The 26,906-nt window shown below is 46.1% G+C and overlaps 1 protein-coding gene across 1 annotated transcript; it reads left to right on the top strand.

Annotated features, from left to right (window-relative positions):
- Nucleotides 1–2,072: 2,072 nt before the first annotated feature.
- On the top strand, nucleotides 2,073–26,363 carry LOC139302429 (prospero homeobox protein 1-like). The gene is made up of 5 exons (XM_070926118.1): nucleotides 2,073–2,830; nucleotides 2,879–4,088; nucleotides 7,976–8,083; nucleotides 13,329–13,523; nucleotides 26,178–26,363. Exons 1-5 carry the CDS (start codon nucleotides 2,073–2,075, stop codon nucleotides 26,361–26,363), a joined length of 2,457 nt encoding a protein of 818 aa, XP_070782219.1.
- Nucleotides 26,364–26,906: the final 543 nt, after the last annotated feature.

Here is a 26,906-nt window from a genome sequence, read left to right as displayed (position 1 = left end):
CTTGTCTGAACTGCTGGATGTGGCTGTCAAGACTTGGGCCAAAGCCATTTATCAAAGGGTTTTATTTTAGAATACTGGTGTTACATCAACAGGACGGTTTTTAGGGGGGAAACATTTAACCTGTTCTTCCAGAAAAATTTGACTTTTACAGTTTTATCTAGTCGGTTTACTGAATGTGTTTTTCAGAGTGAAAAACCTGCCAATGCGTGTCACTTGTGTGGTGCATCACAATACACAGCTTCTAACAAAGCCGACAGCAAAGTTGTGTGTGTGTGAGTGTGTGTGTGTGTGTGTGTGTGTGTGTGTGTGTGTACAGTGTGAATGTGTCTGTGAGACTGAGTGATAAGAAAGAAGCCATTCTTTTTTTTTTTAATAAGAAATATCCTTCCACATGCAGTAAAGATGATACAATGTCTTTTAGTTAGAGCAAGCAAATAATCCGTTAAAGAAAATGTATTTAAATCTCACTGGAGTTCAGTTTTCCCTGCTGTTTGCCCCCATTTACCACTAAAACTGGATCTTCAAATTAGACGTCTTCATATCATAGCAAAATTAAACATAGATCTGAATCAGTCATTAGACATTTTTGTATTTAAAATTCTAATTCATTCTGTAGATCTATCTTAAAGTCTACCTAAATCAGTGTAACGTTTGATTATATTTGCCATCTGTAAAACTGAAGTCAAGAAAAGAATACTGCATTTGTATTTGTTATATTTTATCATTGTTTATTGAGCCACTGTGAGTCGTAATGAGGGCTGGTGTTTTCCTGAAGAGTGTAAAAAGAAAAATGCAAATTGTTGCAACACTTTTGCCACTTTTACGCTGTTAAATAAACATTGCCAAATTTATAAATTTCCTAACCTCAGAAAAATTATAATTTTTAAAGACAGGCATACCGATGAAATTGTCTCTGATAATATCACTACATTTGAGATTGGATGCATCTGATATGGCTTTGAGTAAGACACTGCCACCGCTGCTTACATAGCATTATTGATGCAGGCCTGTACTGACAAAACGTTTTGCTTTCAGAGGGGCATTAGGGTTTTTGTAAGAGCGCTTTAAGTTGCTCCTTGCCAGAGTTGACCCTTGTGACCTATTCATTTGAGCAGAATTAACTGCCCTTGCCAGATGAAAAGACAAACAAAAAACACAGAAGTGAGCTCACGCTGGCACCAAAATCAATAGGCCTATTTTGTTTCTTTTATGTGTCACTCTCCCCATTGCTTAAGATATGATGGCTATATTGATTAATGTGAACACAGGACTTGCATTTTAAAATTACGCAGTGTGTAAACACGGTTTAAAAAGATAATATTTTGTTGAATTGATCAAACGATAGCTCACTTACTTAATAGGATTTCGTAAAGTGTATATAAAGACATGTACAATGTCATTGCTTCCCCTTGTACACTACCTTTTTTTTTTTAGATACTCTTAACCCTATTTCCTTTTATTTTATTTTATGAGTTAATAGCTCCTATGTTGGCTCACACCCCACAAAAATGGAAATGAGGACAAGTACTTAAGTAATTATCATAATTTTATGCAGCTTTGTGTTCCGTGGGAACTGGTTCAGTGTCGCGCGGCGTGTAACAGGGGACAGGATAAAATGTAGGACTTTGCCCTGGAATGTCGAGCCAAGGCCTAATTCTGACCCCATCTTGCCTGTTCCCTTTACCACTCTGTCACTGGTCCTTACTAAATGTAACCATGGATGTCCCTGTCCTTGTAGGAGCATGTTAGGAGGGATTGCCTGCTGGCTTGAAACAAAACTCCCCGGTTATATCCATAATGTAGTCTAATGTAATTTTCTTTAGGTTGACAGATTAGATTGTTTCAGTCAAATCAATCAAAAACATTCAAGCTTTACTGTTCAATGTACATTTAGTTTTGAAATGAAAGTGTTGTAGGACATGTCCTGCCTGAATGAGCAAGTGACTTAGATTCTTAAAATATTTTTTACTTTGGTGAATCATGCAGCTGTGAATTTTTGCCCACAGGTACTCAAAGGCTTTGATCCTAGAGGACTGGGTTTGTGGGATATGGCCCAATAGCAGCAGCCCGTGATGCCGGACCATGACAGCGACTCCCTCCTGAACAGACAGACCAAGCGAAGACGTGTGGACATTGGTGTTAAGAGGACCGTGGGCAGCACAGCCTCCTCCACAGCAGCAGCCACAACAGCAACCACTGATAACATTGCCCGCGCCAAAGCAGCCATTTTCAGTGCCATGAACTCTCTGAGCTCCCACTCTCACCACGGATCAGACACCGACTCCATGGAGTGCTCTGTAGTGCAGCCACATGGTGGGCCTGGCGTTGTATCAGCCAGCGACAGTGAGTCCAAGTCCAATGTACTCCGAAAGCTACTGAAGAGGGCCAACTCATACGAGGACACAATGATGCCCTTCCCTGGCACCACCATTATCTCCCAGCTTCTCAAGAATAACATGGCTAAAAATGGAGGAGGACCTGAGAGAGGAGAAAGAGGGGACAGGGGTGATCGAGGGGATGCCGGCTTTCCCGGATCAGGGCTCTCCAATGCAAGTTCAGATGCTCCCCAGGAGGATGCCTGCAGTAACTCCTCCCAGGACAGCACCCCTCAAGAGTGCTTGTCACCGTTTGGTCGTCCTCCTGGCCTGGCCACCTTTGACATCGAACGTCTCAATGATGAACACCTGCGTGCCAAGCGAGCCCGTGTAGAGAACATTATACGGGGTATGAGCCACTCACCCAGTGTGGTGGTGCCTGCTTCTTCCCGTCATGAGCATGACCATGACATGGATGGAGACAGGGAGATGGAGCTAGACTGCCCACCCCCTCAGTCTCAGCAGCAGGCCCCCAGCAGCCCACGGGGAGGCGAGGTGTGCAGCAGTAGCAGCCGAGAGAACAAGCGTAAGCAGCGTCTGCCACAGCAGCAACAGCAAAGCTTCACCCAGCTGGTGTGCCAGAGGAAGGAACAGAAACAGGAGGAGCGACGACAACTGAAGCTGCAGCTGGAGGACATGCAGAAACAGCTACGCCAGCTGCAGGAGAAGTTCTTTCAGATCTATGACTCAACCGACGACTCAGAACACAATGACCTCCACAATGACCTTCACAATGACATAGGAAACATGTCTGAGGACAGCCCAGCCAGGTCTGACACTGGTGGAGATGACCGGGGTGGAGATGACTTGCGCTCTGACAACGAGATGTCTGACCTGGACCCGGGCCATTTCCTGGACAGGGCGCGGGCATTGCTTCAGGAGCAGGCCCTCCTGGCGGACAGAGAGAAGCCAAGAAGAGAGGGGCTCGGCCGGAGCAAAGGCCAGGGAGGTCCAGGCTCCTCCATGCATGCTGAAGGTAAACAGCTGGCAGAAACACTGAAGCAGGAACTCAATTCAGCCATGACCCAGGTGGTAGACACAGTGGTAAAGGTGTTTGCGAAGCCTCCACGCCCTACACCCCAGCAGGCCTTCCCCCCACTTTCCATACCTCCTGAGAGATTTCCCACCGTTGTCAATGGAGACAACCCCAACTTCCACACCGCCAACCAGAGGCTGCAGTGCTTCGGCGATGTCATCATTCCCAATCCACTAGACTCCTTTGCCAGCATGCCTGGCATGCCAGGCGCCACCAATGACCAAACTGAGGCACTGCCGTTAGTTGTGAGGAAGACACCCAGTGAGCACCACCACCACCACCACCACCAGTCCTCAGCTGTGGGTGCACATGGCGGGCACCATCACCCCGCCCTTCACCCCTCCTCACTCTCTGCCTCCATGGGCTTCAGCCCCCCATCCTTCAGACACCCCTTTCCACTGCCTCTCATGGGCTACCCTTTCCAGAGTCCCCTTGGTGCGCCCACAGGTGGCTACACAGGAAAGGACCGTTCCTCACCAGACTCCATGGACCTGTCCCGGGAGACCACCAGCCTGAGGACCAAGATGGCATCAGGTCACCACCTGGGGCACCACCATCGCTCTTGTTCACCAGCGCACCCAGGCAGCACAGCCGAGGGACTCTCCCTGTCCCTCATCAAGTCTGAGTGTGGTGACCTCCAGGACATGGCTGACATCTCACCCTACTCAGGCAGCAATGTATCCTTTAAAAAGATCTGGGTGGTGTGTGTGTGTGTGTGTGTGTGTGTGTGTGTGAGTGTGCATTTTGAGGGGTTTGAAAGGCAATAATAAGTGAATGTGTATGACCCTGATGTTTTCTACGTGGTCTAGTTCAGACCAGCTCATGCCTGTGTAAGCCAGGAAAAATCTGATTTCAGGTGGTAACTCCCTGTAGAGACAGGTGCAAAACATTGCATCTTAAAAATCCAATCTTTTTTAGCCTGTTTGAAACTAGCCTAAGAATCTGAGAAATTGTTGATGAATCACTTTTCCTCCCACTGCTGTTCTCTTCTCCATTGTACTGCATTGTTGTATTTATTTTTATACTCATACCTCTTCCTTCTCACAGCACCGTACAGCCTTTTTCTTCCATCTTCAGTCCTAAGTGCTTTAAAAGCTTTCTTGTCACATATCACTTACTCACAAAGATTAGGTCCCCACGACATTTACTGCCCCAATTCCTTTTATAAAAAATGGCCTGAAAGAACAAGGAGAGAGATAGCATCCTGAAACTTGGCACACAATGGTGTTATATAGCCTCCCTTATAGTTTAACCCCAGTGTGCCCCAATCATGCCCTACGGATAAAGAGGCTATGCCCTATGGGAGGCTCAAATTGAATCCCCTGGGGACTCAGGACTAATAGCTTAAACAGATATATTCAGTCCCTTCTCTGTTTCCCCTATGCCGCCTTAGTCCCTAAGTATTCAACACCCCTTAACCCTTATGAAAGTTTGATTTGTGTCACGCTGGTTGTCCTTAGAAAGCTTTGTCATTAACATTCATTACATGCTTAAGAAATTAATCCAACAGCTTTTTACCTGTTGGGGCTTTATTAGTTAAGTGAATATGTATATTTAACACTTTTGATGCCTTGTTTTTGCTCTTGTGTGTACCTGAGAGCCTAGCCTTTTGCGTGTGCGTGTCTTTGTGTGTGTGTGTGTGTGTGTGTGTGTGTGTGTGTGTGCATGTCACAAAAGGTTCGCCTGAGGACTCAGTAAAGATGTATATTTATGATTGCTTGTGTTTTCTCTTGTGTTCCTCTTATCATCCATCGCTGTTGTAAAAAGCCCACAATCATTGTCGTTTCTTTTCTCTTTTTTTCATTTCATAAAGATCTGTCAACAGCCCGGGGGGCCCTTCGGCTGTTGCTTGGCAGCCAAATACTTCTTTTTTTGTTTTCCCTCCCTGCAACCCCCCCCTCCTCCCTGTCTTTTCTTTGAAGCGGACGTTAACAGGTGTTTGCAGCGAGCTGTTTATCTTTCATTACCTCGCCTTGTCTTGTCTTCTGACCCAAGGGTGAACGCTTTCCAGAGATCCATAATCCTTTGCTTCTACGGGCTCCCGATGGAGGGATGAAAAGAGCAAAGGGAGAGAGACATACAGAGACTGAGAGAAAGCAGAAAACAATCAAACAATAACCACATATGCCAGATGCTGTGGCTTTCATTGTAGCATTTATAAATTCAGGGCATTAACAGATGTACTCCCCCTAAATGAAAAGAATAGGTAGAAACACATGTCCACATGTGGTCTTTTATTTTTGATTCCCAGAGTTTATTCCACAGGTTTAGGAACTAAGTTTCTTGTAAATGACAAGACATCGTTTTGTACATTTTTTATCATAATTTCTACGACGTTTATAAATCACTTTATTTGCATTTGTACTCTCTCTGTTTATAACTGGTTCCACTGATGTAGAATTGTTTGATATTTCTGTAGCTTTCTTTTTTTTCCTGGAGCCTCAGAAGCCAGAGACAGCTTGTCAGACATTTTGCGAGGTGTGTTCAAGTTCACCAGCTCTCGGCAGCGTTAAGGAGCAGATGGCTACTATCAATTTCCTCATTTGTTCTCCGTCCGACTCCAAATATTCTTGTCCTTACACCTGGAATTAGGAAGTGGAGCAGCTATTTTCCTCTCATGACTTTGGGCTTTGGGGAAGTGTTGTGAGAATGATGATGTCTTGTCAGATGTGGCAAGCGAACAGTGGGCCAGCTGGTATGAGTGCACCATCATGACAAAATAATAGCCTAGCACGCCACCCCTAAGTCCAATCACAATTACATTTGCAAGCTGTGAGTGAATTGGAGATGAAAATGCCTCATCAGGAGATATGAAGCTTCTTAATTGTCGTCTGAAGGGAGGTGATATTGTGTTTATGGCCTGAGAGGTAAAACCTCGACATCTTTGTTTTAAAATAATTTTTAATTTCAATGATAAGGGGAAAGCGATGCTAATCCTAATTGAAAAAGCAAAAACAAATTAATCTAAGTGTAAGTGCACAGCTTTCACAGCAAATAAATCCCACCTTGCCTTACTGAAAAAGGGCTCTCTTTTTCTCTGTCTGAGGATCCATTGTATCCCCTCCACTTGGAGCAGATGGTGTGGTGTGGAGAGTGAAGTGCTGCTCTTTTGGCCAGGCCTGACAGAGTAACACCAGTCTGCCAGGGTTTCCCCCACAAGACCCTCGCTGCGTATACAACTAACTCTCTCTCTCTCTCTCTCTCTCTCTCTCTCACTGAATCAGACAAAGTAGACAGGGTCTTTAAGGAGCCAACCCAGTGTGGTTCAGCATTTGCTGGCTTTGCTGTGTAACCCTGAGGCCAAGGGCAATCCAATCTAGCAGCTGATGCCTTCTTCCCATTCTATAGTTACAGCTACATCTGGACACTTGACTGATTTTAACGATCACAGCCACCCCTGCAGATCATAAATAATGTCAAGCAATGTATTTTGTCCACTCAAGTGTAAACAGTCTTCATGAAAACTTAGGGCTGTATCTTCAGTGTAATTTAAAGCCCTGTCTTGCTTCTGCTTGATGAAAACCCTCTTGTTGAAACAGCCTGAGGTTTTAACATGCAGCCCGCCCCCATCCCCGCTCCCTTTTCAATGTCTTATCCTCCAGATTGATATTATCAGATGCATTATACGGCCGTTAATTCACCATGGAAATGGCTTGGGCCGTTCGGTGGCGCAGATGTGTTTCAGTCCCCCCCATCACTCGCTGAGTCCAAAGCCTCGGAGTCCCTCTTCTCCTTCTCCTCCTCCTTCTTTTGCTCCTCCAAGGGTTTGGCAGCGGCTGAGAGGCTGGGGGGTAGGGGTGGAGCAGAGGGAGGAGGAGGGGGATGTAATTGAAGGTTGGAACCATACTATCCCTCAAGGTGCCCCCACCAGTCCATCTCCATCCTTTCCGCTGTTCAATCCAGGCGATCCATTAGGAAGACAAGGCCTCTGACATGTATTTGAATACGGCCTATGTGAGTGTGAGAAGGATTTTCATGTTGCTTGGGCCAGTGTTTGGGACTATCTCCTAGACCTTGTTTTGTCACTGATATGAAGCCAATATCAGACAGTCATATTCAGGCTTGGCATGTGTTGTCGCCAAGCCATTAGGCCTTCTTGCCCGTCACTGGCGTTAACTGCTGTCTTTGTCTGTGATATGCAAATGTGTCCTTTTTTCTTCTTCCTTTTTTTGGGTGGAGGTTAGCGCAGGGTGTAGGCAAAGGCGTTTGCTTACTTTGACTGTGAAATGAGCCTCCTTATGTAAAAGCATCGGCTGTAGTGCTGGCCAGCGTTTTATTTACCGTGACGCTCTCACACCTGATACGCACGATGCTAATTGCAAGCAAATGGTTTTGCTTTGGTCCCCCCCCCCAGCCCCCGCCGCCCCCAGCAGCCCTGCATTCATGCCTGAAAGGACATTTGGTTACCCATCATCCAAATGATAATTTCTTGCCAATCTTGCTGCCAATTATTAGCACGCACATATTGTATTTGTGATAATATCAGTAGCTACATTTGCTTGATCCACCATAAGTTGTTTCCCCCCAAACAGTTGTTAATGTCCTTAATGGAAGCTATTTTCAGATCCAAGAGGGTCTCTCTCCCAATCATCTGAAGAAGGCCAAGCTCATGTTTTTCTACACCCGCTACCCAAGCTCTAATATGCTCAAGATGTTCTTCTCTGACGTCAAGGTAAGTCCAAACATGTTCTTCCTCTTCAGTCCTTTTAGTTTACAACATTATATCTTCCTTTTTAATTCTGATACACTATGATCGTTGTACCTTAACCTTCTTGAGATGGTGACTTTTTTTTGCTGCGTGTAACAAGTGTAAAGATGGATAACACTCTGTTGCCTTAATTTTCTCTTTTCTGCCTTTTGCCGCATTTCTTCCTTGTACATTTGTCAACGCACCTGCTTTAGAAGAGGAAGTTTAGTATTTGTGACGTGCCAGCTTCAGTTGCCGTGAACACTGTATGCTTGTCTGTCTTGAAACGAGTCCCTTTCCCTTACTAAGTTATGGTTTTATGCAAAAGATGAAAGAAGAGGAAGTTGAATGGGTTTACATGAGGGAGCTGGAGAGCCTATGAGTATTCTAAAGATAAAGAGCGGTGATGAGTAATGGAGGGGTGGAGAGGGCAGAGAGGAGGATGGAGCCTAGAGACGGAGGAGTGGTTATCTGAGCAGGTGTAGGGAGGATAGTTTGATAGAGGGAGGGGAGAAGAGAAAGAGCCAGTTTAGGGAACATGGCAAGGATGAGCGTTGGCTCCGCTCGGAGTTTAATGAAGGAAATTTGTAAAACAAAGCACAATATGTAAGCTGCAAAAAAAAACAAGAACAACAACACAATGGCCGTTGTAGTGTGCGCGACCGAGTTTGTTCGTGTTGTTGTTGTTTTGTGTGTGTGTGTGTGCGCGCCCCTCTCGGACCATACGGAGGGGTAAACATTGTGACATATCCAGGCCATCTTATTCAAATCAGAAGATAAAGGTCCCCTTTTTTCCCAGCTGCCCCCTCTTGGATGCCGTTGCCACCGACCATGACTCGCGGGTCACATGCTTTTCTCTCAGCACATCATTGGTCATCTTGAAAAGGAGGGTACATGTTTGCACCTGTAAATGTTAAGGGTTAGAGTTATAATAAACATTACATTATATATTATAATATTAAAGCATCCCACTAGTTTGACATTGATGTTATTTGCTGTTGAACAATTGCAGCAACAATTACCATTTTATATTTTAACCACTTTGTTTCACTGACTAATCATTCCCAAAGAGGTGGCCTCTTCGTGAATGGCCTCATCAGATAGTTAAACAAGGTCAAGATAGTTAAGGAGATTATGAGTCACACTGGTTTGTTTTTGTTTTCAGTAGAGAACAATGGACTCAAGCTGTAAGTTAGTAGACATGTATGGGAATGAGACTGACTATCTAATTAGATGCAGGCAGTGAGGCCTCTTAGCGAGTGGCTGTCCTCAGACATAAGTCTTGAAGGCTAATCAGGTCTCGACTAATCAGGTCTTGACTGTCAAGAACCTAATGAACGTGGGAAGTGGGTTGCCCCGACAACTGGGGGACGCTGTAGCTGTTGTTCCCCTTGAATAAGCTCCTTTTAAGACTATTGTGACTTTTTTTTGACTTTTGGTGTTTTTGAAATGTTTTGACAGATGTGTCATAATACCATTGTTGGTGCTGCTAATGACAGCCTATGGTATCATCCCACTAGCTTTAAGACGTCTCATTATTATCACAGATATTGTTTTGATGAAGGGTGAATAATTATAACAGATTAATGAACAGATTAAATAAAGACATTCAGTCAATTAATAAAGTCAGCTAAAGTTATTTGCTTTGTAAAGAGATATGGTGTGTGGATGTATTGTATATTCATTACAGGCTGTTTGGACCTTGATGTATTGTAGATATACATTGTCATTTAAAAAAAAACACAACCTGACACACACACCTTGCTTTCTTTGTCTATCTCTCTTTGGCTCTTTTAGAGACAAGCCTCAGTATTTGGGCCAGTCATGTGCTGTGGAGTAGCGGAGGTCAGGAGGGTTTTCCCTTTTCTATATGTCATTCCTTCTCTTTTCTTTTTTTTCGCTGATGGTGTGGCATGGTATGTGTGCCTCGGCGGGGCCGGGGAGAAAGAAAAGCCAGCCGCTGGATTTGAGTCGCTGCAGTAACAAAAGCCCGCTTTCCAGGGCCGCTTTTTGTGTGCAGTCAGCCAATAGGCAGCCGGAGATTATCTCCCACAATTCACCCCTGCGAAAACAGGAAACGTTGGAAAGCCCTGATGACTGTGAAGGGGCTTACGATAGAGAGAGAGAGGGAGAAAGAGAAAGAGAGAGAGACAGGGAGAGAGAGGGAGGCCCGTACAGGCTTCTCTGTCTTTCTGCTCGCCTCTCCGGTTGTTCTGGATGTAGCTTAGCACTCTGAGGTCATCTGTATGCTTTCTGCTCCATTGTTGACCACTATGTCAGAGAAAGTGTTGGCAAGAGACACACTTTCGCTTTTCATTCCAAATGCTTTTCAGCATTTCTTTCATTTCATTTCACATTTCATCCTAAACCAAAAGACTGGAACTATAAAAACCAATTTCATTCTACATACTAATAAATTAGCTGATGTGTGTGCAGACGTTTGGGACCGACAGTCAAAGCGCCTGAATACTTTTGGCAGGCGACTAATATAGTTTAGACCAAGGATACTTGAGTGTTTTCCTATTCTGGACTTAAGTATGCGCCTGTGCATGAGCAGAACGTGTGTGTGTGTGTGTGTGTGTGTGTATGCCACTTTCTATCTTGTGCTGTTAGCACTAAGCGCTGACCTTTCACAGGCTCTTGAGTGTGAGTGTGAGAAACACGCTCTCGCTGTCTCTCTCTCATCTGCCTCTCAGCCAGGCACGCACACACACACACACACACACACACACACACACACACACACACCCTGATACACACTTATATGCTCAAACGCAGTGCGTCGACTCAAACACACAGACACACATTCTCCTCGCTGCATCTCATGTCTGTGCGGGCTGACCCCTGCCAGCTCTGATTAAGGAGCTGCAGTGATGTGCTCCTTTGAACCAATTCCCTCCTTTTACACTGAAAACACTCGTCCTTAGCCGCTATCAGGGGTCCTCCGTCCCCCACCAGCAACTTAATGAACCAAGACTGCTGGAAGCTGCAGGGGGACTTGCCAAAATTGAGTCCCTGAGTGTGCTGGGAGCAGTTGATGCGGATATAATGTAATTTAGTGCATTTACCTGCATGTACAGTAAATATTGTACCTTGTGTGGTCTGTGCGGTGATTGAGCCACAGTTCAGTTCAACTGCACAGGCCGTAATGCATCTTCTCCTGAGCTGTCAGTATAATAAAGTAATCCTTGTCCAAAGTGACAAATCTATCTGTCACTCGGATGCAGTGACACCAAAGGTCTCCCACATGAGCGATGGTAACTCTTTCACTGACTTTAATCTCAGTATGTAGCGCTCGGTCTTGCACGCGCTCAGATGCATGTACGCACACACGCTTGCATGGATCCCGCACCAATTCGCTAATGTCTCAGATTCACACCCAATAAGACGTGTTCTGATCTTACACACAAGGAAAGGTTTATATTACACAGACAACTTGAATGAAATAGTGTTTTTTGTGCGTTGTCACACTCCGACCGTCTGCTGCATTGTGTGTGTTTAAGAATAGCCCCGTGCAGCCGATGTATTTGTAAGTGTCAGTAGTTTGTTTGTTTGACACTCCGATGTCACGACCCCAGCTTGCTGACTGCTCACGTTCCGACCCTCTGCCCCCCCCCACCAGCGAAGCGCTATTGTCCAACGGCACTGACCTGCACCCGTCCTCCTCTCCTCCCTGCCCCCCCCGCCTCCCTCCCTCATTTCCCCATTTATGCTCACCCTGCACTTTACGACAGTCACCATGCTTCCCCTCCTCCCCCCCACATACACCCTCCCAAACCCCTGCCAAACAATGTCAAGCTGACTTATTCTTTTCCACTCTGCCATTATGTCATCTGCTGATCATTCCAGAAAGGCACGGCCCTCTCCTTTAGCCCCGTCCCACCTTGGTCCAACTCTTTCCAGGCTTCTGATTCGCCAACTTCTCTGCCCCCGTCTCTCTGTTCTGTTGCCTCGCCCTCCCATCTTCATGTGCTTGCGTGTGTTTGACTGCCATCCCGGATTGCGAAGAGTGTGCGCGCATGTTTGTGCGTGTCTGTGTGTTGTCGAACAATAGCCAGAGCCTAATCTCCATGTCAAAACCGCTCTGCCTCCCCAGCGAGCAGTCCGCTCAGCGTTTAGTAGCGTTTTGTCCCCCCATTCTTCCAGCACCACAAAAAGAGCAGAGGGGAGGGAGGAGTGAAGGCCTGTGTGTGTGGGTGATGGTTAGGGGTATTAAGCTTTCACAGGCTAGAATTTAGAATTTGTGAGATGTAATTTCGGGGAGTCACTGAGGAAAGAAGTTAAGGTGTTATTGGTATGTTTTTAGGGGTTCTATCAGAGCTTTCAGGGGGGCATTTTAGGGTGACTGGGCTAGGAAGCTATCCTGAGCCCCTGAGGTCCTTATCTAGAGGTCTGGATGTTTAGACAGTCTGTTTTCATTGCTGAGACCAGGCGTAAAAAGAGCCGGGACCAGCCGAGGCTCTTAATAGGTTTACCTCGTCCTATTGAATCCAGTCGAGCGGCACAGATCAGATAGCCACAGTCTTCTCCGCAACGCTTATCATCTCTTTCTCTCTCTTCCTCTTTCTTTTTTTCTGGCTCTTTTTCTTCTCCTTTCTTTCTGGCTGGGAGGTGCGGAGAGGGGAGGAGAATCAGGGTGTAATTGGTGAACGGGGTTAAGTACATGTTTGAGCCCCCTGCGGGCCAGGGCGCTTCAGATGATGACTTAATCGTTTTTCTGGTCAATTATGTGTTTGCGGTCTCGCACCCCCCTCCCTCCCCGCCTTCCACCTCTCTCTCCACTCTCAGGGTTATGATAGGGGGGAGGTCTGCTCCCAGTGGGGAAGATGAACCACACACACTCTCACGCACACACTCCCTCCCCCCATCCTTGCTCGCTGTCTTACTTAATATCTCTATTATCTTCCCTCACTCCACGACCTGTGATCCGTCTTGCTCTCGTCTTTTATCTTTCTCCATCAGTCTTTTAAGCTATCACCTCACGTCTCGACTGATTCTGATGTGAAATGACACGCTGTCATCTCACACTTTTCGCTCATACTCAAATGCAATGACTTAATAAGGTCTAGACATGACAGTCTTTCCTGTACGCTGCTTGCATGAAGAACATGTACAGATCTCATTGATTTCCACTAAAAATGTCTTTGCATTTCAAGTGATATTTGACTTTTTCTTTTCAACAATACTAGCACCCTAAACAGTGCTAACTCCTCCTCATCTCTCGTTCCAGTTTAATCGCTGCATAACCTCCCAGCTCATCAAGTGGTTCAGCAACTTCAGGGAGTTCTACTACATCCAGATGGAGAAGTTTGCCCGCCAGTCCATCAACGACGGAGTCACTGGGACCGAGGAGCTGGGCGTCAGCCGCGACTGCGAGCTCTACCGAGCCCTCAACATGCACTACAACAAGGCCAACGACTTTGAGGTAAACACTTTCAGCAATTGAATGCACACCAAACCGTAAAAAGCTGTATGTTCTCAGTGAGGGGAAGAGCTGAGAGATAATGTGGTCCATATCAAAAAACGTTGATTTTCACCGGATAGCTCATGATGCAGACGGGTAGTGTGACACCGTCTCACTGTGTCCTCTCTGACACCACCTCGCTGTGACTGCTCTCAATGCTGAGTTCAAGTCTCTTATACATCCTGCCGCACTCGGCACACTGCACTACAATGTATATCGTCGCTGTGAAAACCCTCTCTAGAACAGCCTAACTTTCTGATTTGTGATAATACGCTTTCTCAGAAATACCCGTTTTCAAAGAAGTAGGAGAATTTTCTCAACTTAATCCTTCAGTTTACCTGAAAAACTCATCAATTCACCAAATTTGGAGATAGAGTTAGCAATAATATGAAGAATATATTGTTTTTCTAAAGCCATATAGAGGCCAATGAGGAAGAAACCTTACGGACACCTCGCTCGTTTTGCCTCTTCCTCACTGTTAATTTCCCCTCAGTGGTTCTCAGTGTGTGTGTGTGTGTGTGTGTTACTTCCCCGTCCTCAATTTCCTATCATGTGTGGTGAGATGTTTATGCGTGTCTTCCAGTGTATTGTAATCATAAATTCTCGGCAGGCAACTTCACCTTTAATATGTTTCATTTTCACACTTCTCCTTTCGCCACTGTGTGTGTGTGTGTGTGTGTGTGTGTGTGTGTGTGTGTGTAAAACGTTTCAGGATCGCCAGTGCTCTCTCAATGTCAGCTGACAATAGACCTTTAAAAGGCTTGTGTTAAGAAGGACCTGGAGTGATCTGGGTTTGTGTGTGTGTGTGTGTGTGTGTGTGTGTGTGTTTCTGCGTGTGTATTTGTTAGAGAGATCGAGTCTGTGTGTGTGTGTTCGTGTATGTGTGTGAGTGTTTTGTTGTTGCTGCATTTCCCAGTGTCCTGTTCACCTCGAAGGGTACAGCCGTCCCTTGGACCGGCCTGGCATGCTGGCAAAGCACTTCTCCAGTGTGTGTGTGTGTGTGTGTGTGTGTGTGTGTGTGTGTCACATTGAGGGGGGAAAAAATCTCACTGTTATCAAGGTTAAGCGTCCTACTGTTTTAGTGAGAGGAAGGGGAGAGAAAGAGGGGGAGAGGGGGAAGAGGGAGATGGATAGATAGGGGATAGAGGGTGAGAGCTCAGAGACAAAGGAGAGAGCGATGAAGGGAGGGAAGGAGAAAGGGAATCGAGGGGAATGGAAAGGGGAGAAAGAAGGGTAGAAGGAGAGAGGGGGGGAAAGAGAGATGACGTGCACGAGAGAAGTGCCCTTGCGAGCAGTGGGAGATTTGCAGCGCTCACATTTAAAGTGCTTCACTCTCTTTCTCTCTGTTTACGTCTCTCTCTCTCTCTCTCTGTCCGTTATTTGTCCACTGGGGCTCCTCTGTGTGCACCCAAACACACTCACACACACACACACACACACACACACACACACACACTTCCCCACATCCATCTTCAGCCCTCTTAAGGGAGGCTTTGAAAGACTCTGGCAGGCAGAAGCACTTGTATATATGAGGTCTCAATAAGCCCAAAGTCCATCAGAGCAAAGCACAAAGAAAAATGACACGATTCCTTCTGTTCTGTTGCTCATGACGGCAGGAATGATTTGTTTAGTGACAGGGGGATAAGTTTAAATCAAGAAGATAGAGTGACCTTAAATGGCTGCAGCAAAGTGTTTTACACCACCAATGGTAAAAGCGAATCGCAGTAAGGAGAACACTGGTAAAGGATAATAAGTGTTTTTTGGGTTTGTCCTAATCATTTAGGTTTCATTTTTCCTGATCCTGGAATGAGGGATTGTTTTCCTTCAGAAGCTTGTGTCTTTTTTCATATCAAATTATGCTCTGCTTATGGTAAATCACCTGACACCCATGACAGGAAATGGAGGTCCCTGTTGGGAAATAATATCCCACAAACACACAGCATCACAAACTGGGTATTTATATATATACATATATATATATATATACATGTGTATATGTATATATATGTCGTTTTGAAGAACTGAAGCTAAATATCCCCTTACTTAGTTAAACATTTCTAAACTTACATCTATTCCTTCTCCATCATTGAATAGTCCAGAATCTATGAATTTTCAAAAATCAAGCTTGATTGTTATGAAATCAAGTTATAAGACAAGCACAGATAATTGTTCTAACTTCAGCAGACACATTTGAAAACAGTCTTCTAGTGTCAAACTGCACAAACATCTTTCTGCACAGTGAAGCTCAAACATCCAAGTGAAAGAAACAATAAGCAAAACACATGTTTGAGAGGAGAGGGACTCTCAAACATTCAGCATTTGTTTCACTTTGTTTGTGCCTTGAAAAGAAATAAATGTAAAAAATCTAACTACATCAGGAGTGGGGCCAAATGTAAACTGGATGAGACAACTCAAACCTACATATCTTTGAATGTATTTCACTTTAAAGAAAGTAAATGGACCCAAAAGATTCTTGGACAGGGTTGCGTGAGTCACATAACCGGTCACAGAAAACCATGGACAGAACAACCTTTAGGAAGAGAGATTGTGCAAACCCCCCTCAAAAAAAATATTTGAACTCAGCACCCAACGAAAATGCCGTACCAGCCCACACACAGGTAACATGCCATCTTTTCCCCCGCTGACAAACCCCTTCTTTCTGAGTCTCAGACAAAACTATCATTCTTCTCCTGGCACCAGGAAGCTACTGTTGAAAACGGGCTTAAGGGGAACAGCCTATTTGCATACATAAATGTGAAAATTTGCAAGAAGACAGACGGAGAGGAAAAGAGTGAGAGAGGCCAGGTGAATAAGTCTTCTGTTGGCCGAGGAGCTGCGGCGGTGGAGGAGGGAGGGAAGGTGTTTTGCATATTAAGGTTTTTTTGCTGGGCAGGTGTCTGAGAGATACAGGAGCTGATTAGAGTTTAGCACAAGGAAAATTTGCCCAGCCATGCAAATTCTAACCCCCCTGACAAACCAACCGCCTTGGTGAGCACGAAGACTCTGCGTGTAAGTGTTTGTGTGTGGCTTTCTGGTGTGTGTGTGTGTGTGTGTGTGTGTGTGTGTGGGTGTTATTTGTGTGTATGACTGCGTATGTTTGTGAGTGCGGGTGCGTGGGATGTGTGTTTTTTGCTGTTTGATGTTTGTGTGGGAATGGTGTGTTTGTGTGTGTTATGCATGTGCACAAACACATTTGTTATGTTTTCGCCGTCTTATGTGCGTGTGTGTGTGTGTGTGTGTGTGTGTGTGTGTGTGTGTGAGTCATAGAGGTAACATGGAGATGGAAATGTACTGGATGTGTATCAGGATGCCCCCAAGGCCCTTTTCTGTGGATCTCTCCCCTTTCTCCTCCTCCACCTCCTCCTCCTCCTCCTCCTCCTCTTCTTCCTCCCCTACCTGCCTGCACCACCACTTGAAACAGGAGCCTACGCAGATTCAGCAAGCACACACACACACACACACACACACACACTCTGAGTTTTCCCTTTGCCAGATTCTGCATCATCAAAGTTCCATCCACCTTGGTGGCGTCTTTGGAATGAATATGTCCTCTGTTTCAGTGATCACACACGCACACACACACACACATTGACACACACACACACGTCTGTGGCCTTTCTTGTTTGATGCTAATCTGCTCTGTCACTGTGCTGGCCTAATACGCTCCCCATCTCCCTCCCAGCTTCTCTTTTGTCGCGATTGTTTCCCCTTTTCCTTTCATATCCCTCCTCCCTCGCTCCCTCTCGTCGTTCTCTCTTCCTTCTGTTGCCTCTCTCCTTTCATTCTTTCATCCTCCTCTTTTGCATGTCTTCCGTTATCCCCTCTCCCCCTTTCTCCCTCGCTTTTTCCCCCCATTAGGAAGTTTTAATGGCATAATTGTCACATTCCTTCTGGCACAATGAACACCAGCGGTAATTAAAGAGCTTGCCGTTAATTACCTAGACCCCGGCTCTACTTTCCTCTTTTCTCAGCCCCCCTCCTGATGCCCTCTCTTCTTCTCTTTCTTCTCCGCTTCTCATTCGCTCTGTCCATCGCCATCAAAGTCTTCCGAAAACACACCCGGCCTCCCAAAGCCTTGACTTTGAGCGAGCAGCGCTTTCATGTGAGGACTCAAGTGAAAATTCTCCCTTAGTGTCCTTTTCTTTTTACTCCGCAGCCCCCTCTGTCTGTCTTTGAACCCCCAATGACAACACACATCATCTTTCATAAGACAGGAATGTGTGTGACCTGGTAATGGGTTAGAGACAGAGAGAGGGAGAGAGAGCGAGAGAGGGGGGGTGGGGTCTGATAAAGAGGCAGTTTTATGATGGCTCTGGGAAACTCTCAGATTTCCATAAGACAGACTAGGCCAAGTTTCCTCTGTCAGTGACCACTCCTCCCACAGAAGACACACACACACTCACGCATACACCCATACATGCACACACCTCGGCATTTAAAAGAGGAAGTCCCTATGATCTCTATGTGAGAGGGAGGTACCAGCGAACACGGTGAGAAGCCTTCGTCCGCACATACACATGCGGGTATCGTGTGTCCTCCCTTATCAGCTGCTCTTTCTCCTATTAGAAAGATGTCTCACTCCTTTTGTCCCTCTTCCTCTTTTGTCTGTCCATCCGTCTGTCATCCCTCTATTTGAATTGATAACGCCCTTCCACAGATACGCACTTATCCACAGTGATTTTTCATCCAAAGTGACCAAATAATGAAAGCAAACTTTCGAAAGTTTGACTTTTTCCGCTCCTGTTCCCTCAGCCAGCTCTCTGCCTTTTCCCTCTATTATCCTCTCTTCCTCCCTCTTTTTTTCCCCAGCTTTTCCTCCCGCTGTCTCTCTCCGTCTCCCTCCTTTGCGCTCTCTCGGTGTCTCTCCAACTCTCCATCCATTACCAGAGCCACAGAGAGCTGAGAGCAGATGCTGTCTGTCCAACCGCCGTGCCCCATAGCATTGTGTGCTTCACCTCTCCTTCCCCCCTCACTCCCTCGTTCCTCCTCTTCACGTCCCTCTCGGGGCTCCATTTGTTCTCCACCCAGAGAGGCTAATGTCTGTTTTCTCCTCCTCCTCCTCCTCCTTCTGCTTTTCCCCTCCCTGTCTTGCACTCCTTCATTTCTGTTCTTTTTGTTTTCTGCTTTTCTCACCACGTAGGTCATGGTGAGTTTGTGTGTGTGTGGGGTGTGTCTTTGACCGGGGTTCGACCTCAGGGAATTTGAGGTGAAAAGGTCACGGCCGTTGCACTGGATGCACAGGCAAAGACACAGATACAAACATGTATAAACATACGTACCTAAAAACACACACTTGCACACAGGTGTGGTGTTTTCAGTAAAAGGCTCTAGGGTTCTCTTTGAAGAGCGATTGAAGACAAAAAGAGGTAGAAGATAGAGGGAGAGAGATGAAAAGCTGGCGGTATAGATTTAGGTTCAGCGCTGCCAAAAATACAACCGATACAATTTGCCAGTGGCTTTATGTCAACTACACACACACACACACCTCCCCTGATCCCCCTTCTTCCCCTCATATCTACAGTATCTACTGTCATTCCCCTGGTCTCTATCGCTCCCATTGAGAAAAGGTTGATGTACACCAAACTACCTTACATGTGCATTTATCATGCGTGCACATTACAGCTGTACAGCACACGGTCATACACAGCAACAAATAATAAGTAGAGAAGTTGCTGTAGTTGTATACCCACACACAATCATGTGTGTGTAGATACACCAGCTTCAGTTTCTACAGAGATGGAACAATTAAGGCAGTAATAATGATGACCTGAGGAGATGTTGTACGCTTATATTTATCATTTTCAACATTTTGAACTGAATCACAGATGTGAGAGATGATCATAGACACAGACTGAGACGCAGAGTTCAACAAGACACTATGATACACTCGTACAATCAGATTCTCATTTAAACGTCATGAGACTGTGAGAAGTCACAACTTTGTGATGATGGCAACATGTCTTTCCAGAAACACTGTCCCTGATACTCTGGATAATCTACAAAACACTGTCAACAGTTTTTATTGAAACTACTTTCTAACAACGTAATAATCCTCATACAAACCAACGCAAATACAACTCCCAACTGTACCCAGCTGGTCTCAGTGGCAAATGTATCTACGAAAGATCTTTAAAAAGATTCTAACAAATTGAGATAGATAGATCAGATATTGCACCGGACCTTCGCTGTGCCATCAGCGTCATTTGCGACTTGACTTGGCTTTTTAATTCTCCTCGTAAAAAAGTTAGGGAAAGAAAAGAATAGAGAGCAGGATCATCTGCTTCTCAGTGAATAGCCGGGGGCTATTGAGGGCCCCCGTTTGACGTAGCCTGACAGGTCTTTTCTTCACCGTGTGTGTGTGTGTGTGTGTGTGTGTGTGTGTGTGTGTGTGTGTGTGTGTGTTCGCATATGTGCATGTGTATGTGAGAATAAGCCACTTTATTCTGTGCGCTGATTAAATGACCAGAGCTGTGTGTAGAGCCTGGGGCACCGGGGGTGGCAAAGAAATCACTTAAACATAAAGAACTACATGATCCCCTCTCTCCTTTTCTCACCTGCTCACACACACACACATACATACCCTCTCGCTGCGCTCGTCCAACACTTGATTCTCCCTCCTCCCTGCTTTTCCACCAGTACCCCCCCTCCTCCTCCTCCTCCTCCTCCTCCCTTCTTCTCCCCTCTCCTCCCTCCTTCTGTCCCTGGTCACCTTGTGAGGGGCAGCCTGCTCTGTGGCACAGCTGCTGATTATGTCATTATTTCTGGACCATTTTGGTCTCCCTCCCCATGTGTGTGTGTGTGTGTGAGACTAATGAAGCGTGGCAAAGGGACTCATGCCAAAATGACCAGGGCGTGCATCAGAGCTGCAGATGTGTCAAAGCAACCCCCCCCATTCACACACACACACACACACACACTTCCCATTTCCCCTGCCAAACTCTCCCTCCTTCAATCCAATCTGCAGTTTATTATTTTTCTTTCTTCTCCTGCCATCTTGTTCTCTCACTTGCCCTTCCTTCCTTCCTCCTTCCATCCATCCATCCATCTTCCATCCTCCCTCCTTCGCTGCAGCTCCTTGCTCTCCATCCTTTATTGTTTTCCCCGCCTACCCACACCCTCCTTCCTCCTACCCTTCTATTCTTCCTCTCCCTCCCTCCCTCTGTTCTCCTCCTCTCCAGATGTCCTGTTCCTATCTTCCAGACTCCCTTGCTCCTTTCTTTCCCTTCTGCCTGCTGCTCTCTCTGTCTCTCTGAGCCGGGTTGACTTCCTGACCTCCAGAGGCCCTGTTACAGCGCTCTGTGACCCCCCTTCGTTTAGATCGCTTTCACTCAGCTTGTGTCTGCCATACAAGCTCAGACGATGAATTTTTAAGTCTCTAAACAAGGGCTTGAACTGTGATTTCTGGCTTCCCCTGCTGTTTGCAATTTGTCTGAGTTTAGGTAATTTTTCTGTCTGTGTCTGTTGCTTGGCTTGATATAAAACTAGCACCTTCGCCACAACCCCCAATTTCTATAAAGCAAGGGAAAGAGAGGGGATGGAAAGAGGGGAGGAAAGACATCAAACAGGCCCTGATATGATATGAATTCTCAGCCTGTCTGTGTGTCTGTGTGTGTGTGTGTGTGTGTAGGGGTGGGGGGTTGAGGCAAGTGAAGGTGTAGGGAGGAGTGAGGAAGATGGGATAGGAAAGCGACTTCATCAGCGTCTTTGACCCTGTCCTGTCCTTGACTCCACGGTGGAGGTGCACCTTGAGAAGAGCCCATGTGACGCTACTGCTCGTGCTCACACACATACACACACTAGACAGCAAGACACACACACACATACATGTATACACAACAGCCCCTCAAGGCTCCATGTTCTCAAGGCTATCAGTAGAGTGAGGGTGGCTGGTGTTTGCTCAGCTTTGAGGCCTGTTTCCCGTCCCAGTAGTCACCTAAGCACGGAGAAAAAAGCACACTTTGGATTTAAAAGGAATTCAGGAAAAGTAGAAGGTTGAGATGATGAAGAAAATTAAGGACTTGGGAAAGAAATGATCAAACGACGGATCCACTGTCCGTTCTTTTTCCTCGCGAGTTGGTTGGACTGTTCAGCCATGGCACAGTCTTATCAGCGGGAGAGGGGGTTGGGGACAAGCGCAGTGAGGGGTAGGAAGAAAGGGGACATGGGTTGTGTTTGCCTAAAGTGACAGTGTGGGCCAAGGGCTTATCAAGGCCTTTGTAGATTATTGATCAGAGCAGATACGTGAGGCACAGGGGCCTATGTGTGAGTGTGTGTTCGAGGTTCGGGAAGCTCTGGCTTGACTCACTGAAATGTCACAGGCCTGCTCAACTTCAGTTTCAACTCTTGCTTTCGAACGTATGTTTCGCTGTCAGCAAAGTGAGAATATTCTTGAAAAACAGTCACTGCAAAGAAACCCCATCTGTGGCATTCAGTGCATTACAAGATCTATAAATTCCCTGTCTCTCACACACACACACATACAAACAAATACAGTGGCCGAAAAGCATGTGAAGTGTTGGTATTCCCAGGCTGTGTTGGGGTTAGGAATTAACCTGGCTGGTAGCAGGGGCTTATGTTGTGTCCCTGCATTTCATCCTTCAAGGCTACAGCTCACCAGCACACACACTCACTTGCACACACAGCCTTATCTTCCAGGGTCTCGTCTTGTTTGGCCAACGCTGTGCAAATAGGAGGTGCAATACATCTCCTGACAGTTCCCAAAAGCAAAGGGGAGAAAACACGTTGGCCAAACAAACAGCCAACCCTGAGTCACCGAGAGAGAAGAGATTTCTCAGGCTTTAGCAAAACACATGCAAAGACACACACACACACACATACTTGCACACAGTGTGCGTAACAGTAGCCTTTATGCGAGGGCTTGGGCCTCTGGCTACCTTTTTAAACGTTTGTCTAAGCAGTCTTAAGACAGGGGCCACTGCTGGAGTGAATAGCTCTCAGCAAGCCGTCCACAGGCTCCTATTGTCCTCCGTCATATTTTATTATCTCATCAAAAAGCAGGAAATCCGATTCCCTCTCTCTGAAAAAGAGCTTATCCTTCTGTCTCAAAGCAACCTGTCACGAGAGAGGGAGATGGAGAGAGGTGGAGAGAATGGGGGAGAGAGATGTGGGGGAGAGGGGGGAGTCGGTGAATGAGAGTGATTAACTGCCTCATCGCTGTCTCTTGTCAGAGAGGTCCCTCTTTCTTTCGGTCTTTCTTCCTTCCTTCCTTCCTTCCTTCCTTCCTTCCTTCCTCCTTGATTGGCATTTACCCAACATACAGCACAATGCAAATGCAATGTTAGGGAATTATGTATTAGAGACCAGCTTTTTCTCCTTTGCTGATTCTTTTCTCCCGTTTCCCCTCTCTGTCTTCCTCCTTTCATATTGTGTTACACAGGGGTAGAGCAACAATAATATCCCTTTTCATGAAAGCTTTTGTTTTTTTGGACCCCCCGCCACACACACACACACACACACTTCCATCCTCCCTGTCTTTTTCGCACCTTCTCTCTGAACAAAACCCCTCATTTTTCTGAAGGCCATACGATTTTATCAGCAGAAAGTGTGTGTGCGTCTGTGTGTGACACATGAAGAGGTCCACCTCAGTCATGCAAGTCCTCTTTCATTCAACCACAGTAAGTCAGCTAAATTTGAAAATGCTGTTTACATCTGAAAACCACTTATACTATATTTAATTACAGTGTTTTAATACATGTAAACTTACAATTTAGGGATTCTAATGTTCATTTTTCTTCCTTTGTTACCTGAAAAAGCATGAAATAGTGATTTGATTGCAGTCTATAAATGCTTCCCGTTGATCAAGCAAAACAGCGTTTCCTGAGCTACGCTGAGAAAGTTAGAGGAGACAGAAGGTTGTCTTCTTAAATTTACTGCCACTTTCCAAAAGCTCAGTTTTTCACACTAAAAAACATTTATCCGCCCTGGAGCTCTGTTTTCAGGTGAGAAAAATGCCGTGACCCTGACCAAAGCCAAAGAGAAAAAAGTGCGTTTTCAAATTTAGCCGGCAAAGTGTGGACGTACTCTCAGTCACCTTGTTTGCCTTTTCCAGGCGTCATTCCCCACACACACACACACACACACACACACACAACCCTCCATCCATCGCTCTATACTTTTGTTTTCCTGCCTCTCTCCCTCCCTCCCTCCCTCCCTCTCTCCTCCCCTCTTTGTACATCTGTCCTTTAATTTTGGGCTCTGCTGAGAAGTTGTTAAAAAGCCCTATGAAATATGTATGAAGGATTGTGAGCCACGCGATTGGCCCCATTTACCGGACAGTCGAGCGAATGAACGGCCACACTGGATAATCCCCCACAATGCCTCTGGAACAAAGGCCCAACAGCTGACCCTAGAGAGAGAGATGAAGGGGAGGGGGGGCGGGTGTAGTGGGACAAGGGAGGGGTTGCAAACAGTTAAGGCTCACTGGTGGTCAGGAGCTCCCATACACAACTCACACGTACTTGCAAAACAAAGGCTTGTGGGACAGGAATAACTCCCCCTGTTCTGTCGCTCCGCTCTCTCTCCTTAGACTCTTCTCAGCCCCTCCTTCTCTTGCCATCTCTCCCTCCCTCCCTTCCATTCTCGCTCTCTCAGTCAAGAGGATCTGAAATACCAATACCCTTTTCTCCTTGACATTGCTTTCTCCTTGCAGTCAGCGTTTTGCTGTCCTTTTATAGTCAAAACGTCAGGAGAAATTCCATGCAGGAATATTCTTAGTAATGCGGCACTCCCTGCATCTAACGGACAGGGCGCTGCGCTGCACCGGCCCGTTAGCGAGGTCTTTTGGGAAAAGGGTGCACATGCCCACACAGACCCTTACAACGCATACACACACACACACACACACACACACAGCTGCCCTCGCACTGGGGTCATTGTGCCAGTATTTCAGAGACGACAGCAGCCCAAACAATGAATTATATCCACTTCTATCGCACCAGAGGGGAATTCAATATTTGGGGAATTGGGTTAGCTTGCGCGATTTCTCTCTCTCTCTCTCTCTCTCTCTGTCAAACACACACACACACACACACACACACACACTGTACAGGCTCCTTATTCACGACTCACCTTTTCACTCGAGCAGTGGACAGAAATATGCACACACACCAGACACACGGGCATCTTAGCCTCCATTCATCACCCCGAGGGGGGTGGGTGGCTGTCCCATGTGTGTATAAGTGTGTATGTGTGTGTGAAGAGGCATGCCTGTGTGTTTGACTGTGAGTGTACATGCCTGTCTGTGTGTGTGTGTGTGTGTGTGTGTGTGTGTTCCAGTGGCCACTAACCTTGCTGTGTCCTGACACTCCTGATGAGTATCTGCAGGACACTGGAGGAGAGGAGCGGAGTGCGCACTGTCAGGCATTTGGGCAAGCTGCTGCTGCTGTATGAGTGTGAGTGCGACAGTGTGTGTTTGTGTGTGTGCGAGCATCAAGGGAGGCGGGCAGGGAGACAGTCAGCATTATCCAAGCAGGTGACCCCTGAAGGCTGCATCGCCCTGGAGCTTTGAGTCGAGGAAAGAGACTCAGCCAAATACACCAGGGTAGCTAGTGTATGTGTGTGTGTGTGTGGCAAGCATTATGTAGAGCTCTGTAACAGTACAGGATGTGTCATCTCCTTGGCACAAGGAGGTGTGTGCACTGGTGTGTGTGCTCACGCCTGCATGAGTGTGTGTGTGTGTGTGACAGAGTGTTGGCTTGGGGGAAGGTGTCACAGATCTTTGCCAGACTAATCATCTCCATGGTGTCGGTGAGCGCTGCTGTCAGGGACACTAAAGAGGCGGCGTGTCTCCCCGTTCCCAAAGCATTTAGTACTTCCTCTTTCGCCAGCACCTCTCCGCCGCTCTTCACTCAGCTCCGCTCTCTTGTTTGGTCACAGATTTACAGTGGGACTCATAAAGATGTCACACTCACCGTGTTGTGGGGAGAGAAGTGGGAGGTGTGAGAAACCTGAGAATTCACAAGAAGTGACTTTTCTCAGGCTGACGCCTCAATTGGCTTTTAAGGAAGTAGATACTCAAGAGACAGGAGATTCATGGTTTTACATCCACTGTGAAAATATGAACATATTCTACAAGGGAGGGGGTGGCAGTGTTGAGCAAAATGCAAGCAAACACGGCTGCAAAATGATAGAGCTGTGAAGGGGAAGGAGGTCTTTTGGGCATTCAGGGTTCCAGATGTCCCGTTCATTTTCTGCATAGACACTTGGAAGGTTTGGATGGACAAGAAACTCCCCCGGTTCATCAGTACAAAAGATGAGCAACTGCATTAGAAAATGTTCCGTTCTTTGATGAAACGGCAAAGGCACAAGCCTGTGTACGTAGAAAAAGTAAGGAGAGAAGTTAATTACAACTCTCAAGGAGCTTTTCAGAAAACTTTCTGCAAACAATTCACTTTCAAGCTTTGAGTCAATTCTAGATGATTTTGGCAACTATGACAGTGTTTTGATCATATTTTCTTTGTTCATATTGGCAACTGTAGCAGAGGCTTGTGGGTATTGTAGTGTTTAGAGCTATCCACCATATCAAACTGACGGGTGTTTTGTCATCAATGTACTTCCATAGATGAACCATTTCTTTCCTTCCTGTGTCTATTAAAGGTCCCTGATCGCTTCCTGGAGGTGGCCGAGATCACACTGAGGGAGTTCTTCAACGCCATCGTGGCCGGCAAAGACGTGGACCCATCCTGGAAGAAGGCCATCTACAAGGTCATCTGCAAACTTGACAGCGAGGTCCCCGAGATCTTCAAGTCCCCCAACTGTCTCCAAGAGCTTCTACACGAGTAAATTTCTCCTCCTCCTCTTCCTCCTCCTCGCTCGACGCTTTGCGCTTTTTTTTCATAGAATTTCAAAATGATATTCTCTTTTGTTTTGTTTTCCTTTTCCCCAACTTTACTTTTGATTTCCTGTTTTTTTATTTTTTTATTTTTGAATGTATGAAAGTTATGAAGTAGCATTCCCAATCTGAAGCCTCTGTGGCAGTTCCTAAATGACCTAGCTATTGTGTTGTTGTTCTTATATGATAATTATCATGATGGTTATTATTTGTTTTGTTTTTCTATGATTCTGAACTGAAGAGACTCTAATCTTATTGGGTGTTTTTTGGACTGTGTGAACCCTCATTCGTTTGACCTGTTTTATGATCAACACTAAGTCCTCGGTGTGTGGAAGGAGTTCCCATTTACACTACTAAGAGAATAGGCTGGGTTCCCTAAAGACTTTACTCATGGCACCCAGGGGTGTCCTTCAATCCAGTGGGTGCCCAAATGAACTGTCCCTGCAAAGTGGGTGCCCAATAGACTGTGCTACTGAAGATGTCCGCAACAGGAC

The sequence above is a fragment of the Enoplosus armatus genome, chromosome 19, assembly GCF_043641665.1.
Source record: "Enoplosus armatus isolate fEnoArm2 chromosome 19, fEnoArm2.hap1, whole genome shotgun sequence".
In the NCBI taxonomy this organism is placed as follows: domain Eukaryota; kingdom Metazoa; phylum Chordata; class Actinopteri; order Centrarchiformes; family Enoplosidae; genus Enoplosus; species Enoplosus armatus.
The sequence above is the reverse complement of the archived record's forward strand: the minus strand, read 5'-3'. Positions and strand labels throughout refer to the sequence as shown.

Excerpts from the sequence above, each read along its gene's own strand:
- LOC139302429 (XM_070926118.1), top strand. The coding sequence starts at position 2,073 with ATGCCGGACCATGACAGCGACTCCCTCCTGAACAGACAGACCAAGCGA. Across the intron at positions 4,089-7,975 it reads CACCCTACTCAGGCAGCAAT|ATCCAAGAGGGTCTCTCTCC; the intron begins GTATCCTTTAAA and ends AGCTATTTTCAG. Across the intron at positions 13,524-26,177 it reads ACAAGGCCAACGACTTTGAG|GTCCCTGATCGCTTCCTGGA; the intron begins GTAAACACTTTC and ends TGTCTATTAAAG.